At 37.0% G+C, this 12,095-nt stretch overlaps 1 protein-coding gene across 4 annotated transcripts in view; it reads right to left on the minus strand.

Annotated features, from left to right (window-relative positions):
- ZNF407 (zinc finger protein 407) overlaps nt 1–12,095 on the minus strand; it is a 448,885-nt gene that overhangs the window by 263,698 nt on the left and 173,092 nt on the right. Inside the window, exon 5 of one of the 4 annotated variants that reach the window (XM_070512853.1) lies at nt 8,256–9,336. The exons of the other annotated variants lie outside the window; for them this stretch is intronic. Within the exon in view, the coding sequence (XP_070368954.1) occupies nt 9,219–9,336 (118 nt within the window). The 3' untranslated portion in view covers nt 8,256–9,218. Of the gene's footprint in view, nt 1–8,255; nt 9,337–12,095 lie in introns of those variants that run through there. 4 annotated transcript variants of the gene reach the window in all.

The raw sequence follows: 12,095 nt of genomic DNA on the forward strand, positions 1-12,095 counted from the left end.
ATCCAGACTTCTGTCTCAGACACTCCTGGAGCCTGAGCAGGACTCCTAACAGCTGAGGTCAGTCATCAGCTGCCCGAAACCCTGGAGTGAGTGTTTCTTCCCGAAACACATCTATCTGTAAAGGCATCTTCTCCATCTGTGAGGAACAGGTGTCAGCTTCATAACTCTACTCCTCCAAGAACCTCTTCACTCTGATGAAAATACTTCTCTAGGGCATGGTCAACTGAGGCTCCCTCCACTGTCAACTTTACATTAGGCAAAAAAAAAAAAACACCTCCTAAAATTTCCAAATCAAACTTTTCTCATAATAAAAGTGAGTTAAACAGCCATATACGCTAACAGTTCACCACTGTTATTTCAGATAGTTTTCAAGAACCAATGATTTTCTAACAAATGACATTTTTGTTGGAAGTTGGACGTTTTCCATTCAGAATATTACCAATAAGAGAGCCATCTCTTCAGCATTCAATAAAGTTGTTCCCTTCACTGAAGGGTGTACTTTTTGTACTAGACAGAGGACTAAGTAACAGCTTTAAAAACCACCTTTTCTTTGTTTCACATCAAGTATATGACATGGGTCATCTGAATGCGGGAAATCAGAGACCTCAAGGCACAAAACCACATAGTCCTCAAGGGACAAAACTGGGCCAGAAATAATCTTTGGTTATCGTTGGTCCCTTTGTGACCCTATCTTTTTTTATTTATTCATTCAATAATATAATGAACATCTGTGAATTTACCACCAAACTTGAGAACCAGAACCTCACATTCCAGATTTTAATTTATCCCAACCTGGTATTTCTAGCTAAGAAAGATTACATTCTTAGATTTTTTTCATTCTTTGTTTATTTTCATCTTCAATTCCAACAGCTGGATCCACTTGATTAAACTGTTTTGCTTTTAGTAACTTCTTCAGAGGCATTAGATACCTATGACAAGCAGAGAGCAGAGTAAAATAAAGCTGTACTGAGATTTGAAGGCTGGGTTCTATCAGCAGCTAAGTTAAGAGCTCTGACTCAATGGCCACTGAGCATGTCTGATTCAAACCAGAATTTCCAACGAAATTACGTCTCATCACTCAGGCATCAACAATATTACTAACACTAAATCTGAAAAAGTCAATGGTTTACTGCACAAGTAAAAGAGCTCTATGTATAAAGAGATTTTTTTTTTTTAAAGATTGGCACCTGGGCTAACAACTGTTGCCAATTTTCCTTTTTTTTTTCTTTTCTTAAATATTGGCACCTGGGCTAACAACTGTTGCCAATCTTTCTTTTTTTTTTTTTCTGCTTTATCTCCCCAAACGCCCCCTGTACACAGTTGTGTATCTTAGTTGCAGGTCCTTCTAGTTGTGGGATGTGGGATGCCGCCTCAACGTGGCCTGACGAGCAGTGCCATGTCCATGCCCAGGATCCGAACCCTGGGCCGCCGCAGCAGAGCGCGCAAACTTAACCACTCAGCCACATAGCCGGCCCCTAAAGAGATTTTTTTGACTCTGATGAGGAGCCCACAGCTTCTCTGAGATGCAGAGAAGATGCCCCACCATTGACATGGTCTTTGGGACGCTCTTCCAGCTTCAGACAGATCAGCTCAGCTTTTATCATTTTTACACAGTTGTGTTCTATGTAAGTTTTTTTTTTTCTGTTTAATCAAAAGAGAAAACTCAAAAATTCCCTGAAGCTTTGAAGTATGTTCATACAGTGCTATTACTATGAGCAGTAGTATCAAAAATAATAAGCATTGGGCTAATTCCTTTGTTAAAGTTTTTTCATTTTCCAAATATGATTCTCATATAAACAACATATTTTTTAAACTAGGCAAAGTTATCAATTTTAAACAGATCTGATATGCAGCAAGAAGTCTGCTACTCTCTAGTTGCCAAAAATATATGGCATATCCACATTATATAACTATAAACATGAAATGAGAAAAAGACATTCTGAACACTACAATGCACTGTGAGAATGAAAGGGGAAATTATTGTTTTAATTAACTTTAAAGAAAATTTGGGTGTAATTTAACTAAAAACTTTCATACACATGTCCTGCTGAATCTGTTTTCCATAATCCTTTGCTCTACCAGATTAGCATGAAAAGGGGGGCACAGATATTATTTAGACTTTAGCAACTGAAAACTTGTTTAATATGTTTTTATCTAAAAACAAGCACTTTTTAAATTGCAAGATGCTGTGCATATATGTAGCATGATTTTTTGTGCTTGCATAACTATAAATTCATATGCACTTAACCACAACCCTGAGAAATGAGAAGAGGTATCGTCCTCAGCATGACAGGTAAGATGGTGAGAAAGCCACAGTGACGCCAGGAAGAATGCACTTGAGGTTGACTACATTGAGAGGGAGGACCATATACAGTTACATGAAACTACAAGTTTGCAATACCTTTTATATAATGTGACTACAAATCATATATTAGATGAGCTAAGAAAAAGTCCATCTTGAAAAGGAAAAATTTCAACAACGATTTTACTATTTTAACTCTACCAATATACACTGAGTGCCAATCACTCTCTGAAAAGCTGAGACGGAGAAGGAAAGTGGCCCAACCACGCCCTCAAGAAATTATCTAGTGTGAAGACAGGACATACATCTTTTTTAAAAGGAAAACAAAATAGAATGTGCTAGGTAGTACATCGGCCTTCTTAGTAGTAAGAAGTGGTCATACAGAATGTAAAGCTAGGGAAGGACTTTCACAGTAAGTGAGACAAAATCTGGGCTTTGAAAAGAAACCTACACTGACCCCAGCCTAGAAGACTTGGAGACATGACCTGCAGTATGACACTGAAGGAAACACTAGACAGAATGTGCTGACATAGCTTTTCATTATACCTTGACCCAACTTCTACAACACACTTACTATGTAATGCTGTTTAGGAAATCATTATCCATAAAACAAGAATGAACTGGATTACACTAAAACTCAATAGAAATGGCTGTTTCTCTGAAAAGCAGATCTCTATATTGACATCGTATGTTAGAAACAGTTCTAAATAGAATTAGGTTGACTCGTATGAAATTACCAGTATTTAACAGTTTTTAGCCTAAGCGTTGATTTCCTATAATTCAATGTTAGGAGGTACCAATATCATAGTAAGTATCAAACGGAGTCATCATTGTTTTGAAAGGGAATAAAGGATTCGCTGAAATGAAAGATGGTCATTTTGCAGAACATGAGAATTACTATAAGATTGACAGGTCTCACATGGAACATCAAGGTCGCTTATTTTCTCCTCTGAGGACAAAGGGTGAAAGTGCCACAATATTAGTGGAAAGGCTCTTGTTTTAAGCTCACAGTTGATTATACAAGTGACCCCAGGACCAAGAAATGAGGGGGGGATATCTGAGAAAATATCCTACGCACCATTTAACCTTTCCTATCAGAGTTCTGCAGCACAAGGAAACGTAAACACCTTATTTCTCATCTGTTAAAATGGATGATCAAATTGCTCTGATCCAACTTTACAAAAATTACTTCAGAAAGCTTATAAGTTTCCTGAAAATTCCTCAGGAAAAATTTTAATCTTAGACTTTTATAAGCAACTACCAAGACATCATGAATATAAAGAACCTCTCACAAAAAGTCAGTACTGTATAATGAAACTGTATAAAAGTTGGTAATTAAGCATAATTGAAGGCTGCAGTGAACATATAGGCCTTTGTTCTTTTAATTCTGGCACTGACTGGGAATTACAGATAAGAGCCGAAGGCACATTTTAGTCGGAGTCCAGATGTATAAGGCCCAGTGTTCTAAAAGTAATTTAAGTGAAATAAAAGAAGAGAGTAGCCAAAAATATTCTAGACGTCTGCCAGCGGAAAACACCTATATTCTGAACATTTAACATATTTGATGGATTGTATTTGGGATCACATCCTCAGTGACTCTAAGAAAGTTAAAAAGCTGACATTCTTATAGCCAAGATCTGAATGAACTACTAGACTAAATGGTAGCAAAAACAAAAAATCTCTTAAAATTAATTCGCCACATTAAACAACAATGTATTATTACATGCAAAAGTAACTGGAACATTCATATTAGAAAAGGTATAGCTCACTCTCTCCCCAGCATTCAGTTTTATCTTATTTCTATATAGGAATGAAAGAGAAGGCAATAGAATCAAATACATGTCATTTTAATAAAGATTATCAGTACGAAACTATACATCCTTGGTCTAATAACTCATTGAACTGGTACTAGATGACGTGAAGTATGCAGTATTATTATAGTCTTTTGTGTTTCTTTTTCTGGGAGATGGAAGTGGCAGGATAAAGCAGCTTCTAGCTATATACATATATATATGTGTATATATATATATATATATACATTTATTTATTCATTTATTTAGATAGAGGGTAAATACATCTATTTGCCCTTTATTCACCTATGTTCTGTAGGAACACAATGAAAAACAAGACCAGCTAGAGATGGAATAAACAAGAAAGGGTCCCCAGAGGACAGGGGCCTCAGACTGAGACCTGAAATTAGAAAATGATTTGAATTGATAACCAGGGAGATGAGATGTAGGGGGAGTGTACCAGGGCATACGCAGAACAAAAGAACAGAGAAAGGAAGAAACAGGCTGTGGAGCTGGGAAAGGATGTGTCTAACAAAATAAAACATGATTAAGTGGCACCTTTGCAGGCGAGTTCTGCAGTGTGGGTTAGGGAGGAGGAAACTGGAAGTGGCATGAGGCAGTAGGCCAGGGAAAGTAGATGGAGGTCACCAATACATGTTGCTGTAACAACGCTAATCCCCTTGCCCTCAGTTCCCCCTCCCCCGACCCAGAGCCTGAAATCCACGTTGAGGGATGTACAACCTCAGAAGAGTTATAAACTTTGCTGGCATCCTCCTATGTACAGAATAAAAGGTAGCAGGCACAGCATTTGAGATTCTTCTCGACCTGATTCCAACCCAGTTTCCCAGGCTCCTCCTCACCATTCCATAATGTGCCTAAATGAAGACCATTTCCTAAACAGTGCATCATCGGGGATCTTAGTTCTTAATCATATACTACTTGCCCCCAACCCTATGCCCAAGGTCACTGCAGGCACACGGCAACAGGACATGCCAAGCTCACAGCCACTTCCCAGAGGACCTCTGAATGTGCTCTCTGCTGGGAAGGCTCTAACTTCACATTTCACTTAAAGTGTAGCCCTTCAAAAAGGTCTTTCCTGACCACCCATCCTAGGGTAACACCTCCAGCAGACACTCTCTGCAACAGCAGCCTACTACATCTTTATCAGAGCTTTCCGCCTAATAAAATTCTTGGTTTCCTTTATGTGCAATTATTATCTCTTTAGGCTTACCCCCAGCCCATCAACTCCAAATCTAAAGCACAAGAGAAGAGACGTCGTATCATCTTCAAACACTACATACCATCTCAATTTTGGAACACAGTACTAAGTGTGGCAGATGTAGTAAAAGTTTATTGGAAGAAGAAATCGATGAACAAATGTGATGCCTTTATTAGCATCCCCCATAATACCCTGTAAGCAAGATTAATTGTTCCCTCTCCTAAAACTTTCTTTTGTATCATTGTGTAGCTTTTCTTTTTCCATATTATGGATAATCGTATAACAACCAATATCTGCTGAAGAACAAGAATCAGATAACATTCATGTTTATTTAAATGTCCAAGAATAAAACACACAGAGATGAATGCTCAATAAATGTTGGCTCAACTTAAAGAAAGAATCTTAAAACGATCTTATATATCTGCAGCATATATACATTACCAACACTTAAAATTCCTCTACTACTAACACGAGAATTTCTTTCCAGCAGTAAATATGGTATTCTATCGCCATCACCATGATGTACCGAGAGCAGCGGTAACCTCTGACAGAGCTGGAGAGCATGCACCCTGGTCTACAAGGCAAGCGCCCCTCCCTTCTCTCACTGGGACCACACTAACTACGTCTGTTCAGCACACTGCAGGAGCAAGCATTCTTCAAAATAACAGATCATCTTGAGAAATAAAAAGCACCACTGAAGCAGTACAAGGAAGTGCACTAAATTTTCATACAACAAGGCAAGGACAATTTTTTTAAAAAGTCTCATAACAGGATTGCATGCTGCTTGACACACTGCACCAAAACCAAATGGCTGAAGACATAAGTACTCCCAGACAAACACTGGCTCTACTTTGCAAAAATTCCCATTGCAAAACTTCCCTTGAATTATATGAGCTTTGATTCATGTGAGGTTGTTAAAAAATATCATACACATAAAATGAGAATTTCCCATAAGGGGAAAAAAGATGAAACTAAAAATAACAGTAGTAAATAAAAGGCATTCCATGAAATCCACCCTGCTTTCTAGAGATGGATTAAATTTTGGCACTGAGCTTCCCAGCAGTAAACATAAAGAGGAAAACTCAGTTATATACATGATTTGCTAGTACATAAGACCAAAATGACAAGTTGTGTCAGAAAGGCACAACTTTTCCTGGAATAAAGACCAGAGAGAAACTGCCCCCTGAATCTCACAAGAAATATATGACATATCTTCATTATCACAAAAACTAAATATAAAATCAGTAAAGTCAATTTCATTGGAAGAAGAAAACAATGCCGTGAAGGAAAGCAGCTCTCTAGTGATGGGATTAACTGAAAGCACATTGAGAAACGAAGGGAGGGAATATGTATTCAGGACAGCAAAGTAAGTGATCTGACAAATATACAGACTCCAGATATTCCACATAGCTTTTGAACATGTAATTGAAGTAGAACTGCCATTGCTTCATGGAAACTAAGGAACCTAATCAGGTTATAAGCTTGAAAAGAAGATGTCTATCCCCTCAAGAGATGAACCATGAGAACTGTCTGTAACTAGGTCAAGACACTTCCCCCAAAAAGAAGTCGGAAACTTCAGCAAACAGATGAAGAACTGAGATCCCGACATTCTACACCACTGACAATTTTAGAAAATATCCATTTCAGTAAGAAAATACTTGTCATAAAGCAACCACAGAACATCTAAACTATCCATTTAATTCAGAAATACTTCCCAGATGTTGACAAGATAACTTTGGTGGAAAATATATGCTTATCTCCTTATGTACTTTAATAAATTGTCAGCTTAAATCAATAAAACATAGAAAGAAATTTTCTAAAAGTAATAACCTTGGCTTTGGATGAACTGATGTGACTTCCATCTACCTTCCCATGTAGCTAATTATTTAGCAGGGCTATCTGTCTATTCAACCCCACTTTTTCACAATAAAACCATGTCAAATAATCCTAGGTTATTATTTATATACTGCATACTGTCTTCAGATGGAGAAATGGGGGCAGAGAGAAAAAAAGGAGTCCTGAACTCATGCAAAAGCAATATTAAATCATTAAAATATAACCTCCCACTCATTAAAATAAGCACTCTGAGATGGGGAGAATTGACATGTTTTTCTTCCATTTTGGCTCAACAGTTATTTCTTGTGTAAATACTTTTTAAAGCAGAGAGGAGCCATAAAAGCTTTATTTTTTCTAAATTGGACCTTCATAAAAAAAAAAGATGATTGCTAACTAGTAAAGGAAGAAATGAGAAGGAAAGACCAATAAGCAGTGGCTGATGGAGAGAGTGAGCCTGAAGCCAGGAAACATGAAGTGACCAACAAGTTTTATAAAGAACACTCCACGGAGATCACACAAGGGACATGCAACACGGAATAAAATATCTCAATGCATCCATGAGAATAAGCCACCCATTTCAATGGTAAAATAGCAAACAGTTTTTACCTTACAGAAATTCACATGGAATAAATACTGAGAAAAACTATGATCCTTTAATAAAAGAAAATGCACGCAATAACAACTTAGCCAAAGGCAAGTTATTTCTTTAAAATGGACAATAAAGTGATAATAACAGGAATTAATCTCATACTATGAATAGAATCTCTTCTAATAGGAAAAAATTGAGTCTACTTAAATATATGCAATTCAGAGTTTTTATAAAATGTATTATTCTCTCATTTAAAAGTAACCTAAGTTTCTAGGGGCTGGCCCGGTGGTGCAGTGGCTAAGTGCGCAAGTTCTGCTTCGGTGGCCCGGGGTTCGCCGGCTGGGATCCCAGGTGCGGACATGGCACCACTTGGCACGCCATGCTGTGGTAGGCGTCCCACATATAAAGTAGAGGAAGATGGGCATGGATGTTAGCTCACGGCCAGGCTTCTTCCTCAGCAAAAAGAGGAGGATTGGCAGCAGTTAGCTCAGGGCTAATCTTCCTCAAAAAAAAAAAAAAAAAAGTAACCTAAGTTTCTAATCAACTCCAAGTATCATTAGCGAAGCTTCAATAACAACTGTGCGTGGACATGTATACATGCTTCTCCCAGGAATGTTTGAGTTTTGGATGATGTTTTCATGTTTCAAGAAAAAGAGTGAGACTTGCATCTAAACTGAAGAACAGGAAACAATGATGACGCTTTCACACAATTCTTTTTTTTTTTTTTAAGATTTTATTTTTTCCTTTTTCTCCCCCAAGTCCCCCGGTACATAGTTGTGTATTCTTCGTTGTGGGTTCTTCTAGTTGTGGCATGTGGGACGCTGCCTCAGCGTGGTCTGATGAGCAGTGCCATGTCCGCGCCCAGGATTCGAACTAACGAAACACTGGGCCGCCTGCAGCGGAGCGCGCGAACTTAACCACTCAGCCACGGGGCCAGCCCCTCACACAATTCTAACATATAAAATTGTTGAGACAAGAGGCGAAGGAGATGAGATAGACTCCCAAAGACTTACATAACGTCCCGTCATATATTAATGGCTTACAACAAATTAGAACCAAGTATCAGAGCTGCCAGTATTTCTGTCCCACAATTAGACTAGGTGATATCTGGTATGTATAAAAATGTAGAGGAAAGATTCTACTTATCAATAAGATCAAGATACTGTTAAAAGAAAGATGGCTAACCACAAATCCCCAATGTCTGATAAAAGGGTCGAGAAGCCAGAACAATTTCGGGGCTCAGTAACCTGAAGGAGGCCTGAGGGAAACCCACCAGCCCAAACAAAACCCTGACGCACACTGAGCCTGCCCCAGGGGCCTGAATACACCCCAGCTCTGTAGACAATAACCCACTATCTGAGACTTACACCCTTCAGAGACGCCTCCAAAATTTGCTTCACTGAAAAAACACTAAGGTTTTGCTCTGGATATTCATTAATAACTTGGAAAAAACAGATATGCTTCCTTTGATTCCGAAACTGTTTAACTCTTAGACTCTGATGTACACGTCCGATTTAAAATCCCTTCTTGGTGAAAGTGGTTTGGAAGCACACCAGCCTTCCTGAGATGCTGCCAGAGCAGAGATCTCCTGATGATGCTCCTGACACCACAAAAGCAATGAATCAGATCACAGTCTGAGTGAAGCGTGTCCCCTCCTCCTATTTACACAGTCATTCAAAGCCCAGCTGATTTCCAAGAACTGAACTACGAATGCCATCTCCTTCTATTGTAATATGCACCTGGCTTTCACATAAGATACACTTATTATGACTGTTTCAATTGTGATAATTGTGGACAAGCTCGTTTTCCAGATTACTATTAGCGAATTCACAGTCATAAAGATACTTTGGCTTACTATATTACAAAGAGAATTACTTATTTAAGATAAAGACTACTTTAGAATGAACTTGCAAATTAATTGGAGTTTGTTTGCTTGAAATATAAATTTAATGTGGCTATATTTAGTTGTTTACATTTAAGTGTACAAAATTTCAGTGATACACTACCTTAAAATAAGTTCATACAAATTTAGGGACAAAAAAGTATGTTCTCACACAAGCCATCACTTCAGTTATTCATGGAGTCAAAAAATATATATTTGAAATTATTTAGTTTTCTGTTGCTGACGACAGTCAAGCTGACAAAATTTATTGGTTGACAAAACTATAGTGCAAGTATATGAATTTATTTGTGATGAATTATCATTTTTGCATATATCAGTCAAAGCACAAAGCCTAAATACTTGCAAACAAAACGCATTATTAATTTAATTGTCACAGTCTATTAGCTAACTTCTATTACTATTCGCTATAATACACAATGCATAAGAGGGGAGAATCAACTTCAAAACATAAAAAAATAAACTGATTATATTGTCCTGGAGAAATTAAAATATAGCAAGCTTGCAAAATTACAGCCAAGGCATTAATGTTCTAAATAGGCATGAAAAAAATGTTTAACTTAATTTAGAGAACAGTTATGCCAAAACTGACGGTTCAACATGCTGATAGTTTTTTTGTTTCCTAAAACCATTAAAAGGTATCAGTTCTCTCTCCAAGGAGTGGGGGAAGGTGGAATGGAAGAAAGAAGCCCTTGGCATTTATTCTGCTAGATTTTGCTACTTAAATCTTAAGTCTCCTCCAGCTATGGACGGTCTCTTGGAAAATTATGCTGCTGTTGATTCCTGGCATTCCAACTCAGTTTTTCTAGGCAGTTAGAGGGAATGCCCTAGAAGCAGGTATCATAAACAAGAAGCATTCTGGAACACAGAATTTTTAATAGGGAAAACAATTCAATCAAAGACGTTTAGTTTAGACAAACTCTGCAACTTGGACTACTTAGAAGTAATAACCCAAAAGATAGGCTATACTTTCTCATTTGAGATTCATTTCCTGATTTTAGGACAAAAATCTTGCCAATGTCAGAGAGAAAGTTCACAATATCTCAAAGGGGAGAAAGACAGGCAATCGTTCTCTTCTCTCTTTTTAGCCCCTCTTTATGTGTACGTATTAGGCACTGAAATGAGTGAAAGCAAGCAAGAGACTCCCTGGAACACACAGGAAAAGGTAAATGGAAAAACCAAAGAGTACATCTGAGATTTTCAAACTCCTATCATAATATATAGGAGGTATCTAGTATTTTTAGCTGCTCAGAGGATAAATATATGTATATAAGGTAATGAATTTTTCATTAACATGAAACAATATGAACAAACACATTGAAATTTTTAAAATTCCTAAATAAAAAGCAGGATAATATATTTGAGTTCAAAATATATACCAGTTATATAGTAGGGAAATATTTTCTTTTTACTAATTATCTGATCTAGATTATTTTCATTCAAATTTATTTCGTGAATAAAACACCCTAACTACCTAGAAGTAAAGATTCTCAATGTGAGATAACATAATAGTACAAGGAGGAGCACTGGAACTAGAGTCAGAAAATAACAATTCTAACATTTATTATGAGATATTGAATAAATTATTGTATATTCCTCAATCTGTAAAATTGGAATAACAATGCACTGCTAATAAGGTCATAGAATGGTTGAGATAATGCGTGTGAAAGTAATGAGAAGAAAGTAATTAAAAATGTTTTGTTTCCACTTTCTTAAACACTTATGAAACATAACTTTGAAAAGGCCGAAATCATAAATTTAAATAATATAGAATTTTTTGATTCCAAGAATAATGAATTCAGGATATGTTCAACACATACATTTGGCTCAAACTGAATATAACGCTACAAAGAAAAGTATAAGAAACCAAAAGGTAAAAAGTAGGCATATGTAACATCCCAATATTTTGATACAGTAGTCATGTCCAAACTAAAACACCAAAGCAAACAATAGGCCTCCAATAGAAAAGCCAAGGTGAATTCCTTGTAAACAGAAAATATTGGTAAGAGCATTTTATATTTTTTTAAAAGGCAATTAAACATTTACAAATATGGCAGAAGAGGCCCTAGGCTATAGAGCTGTAGAACAAATTGCATTACTGTTGACATTTTAAAACAGTATTAAAAAACAAAAGTTCCCAGGAGGATCTGTAGAATTTCAGATACCACCTGGGAGGATCTGGGGAAAGTTGAAAATCTACTGTCTCTGAAGGAGGGTGAGAGTGCCTGCACTAGTTCTGAGCGAGCTGCACATTTTAAAGATTTAAAAGATTTCAGAAGTAGCCATGCTCACCTGGTAGCTGACACTGCTATACTTCAGTTCACCTAATATAATTAAGTCTATGTGATGAAGCTAATTATGATATACTACCAAGAAAAAAGAAAACTTGGCAGTTGATGACATAATAATTGTAGTGTTATTTTTCATGAGATGGCAACTGTAGTATTATTTGGGGGATG

Source organism: Equus asinus, chromosome 7 (genome assembly GCF_041296235.1).
Source record: "Equus asinus isolate D_3611 breed Donkey chromosome 7, EquAss-T2T_v2, whole genome shotgun sequence".
Lineage (NCBI taxonomy): Eukaryota > Metazoa > Chordata > Mammalia > Perissodactyla > Equidae > Equus > Equus asinus.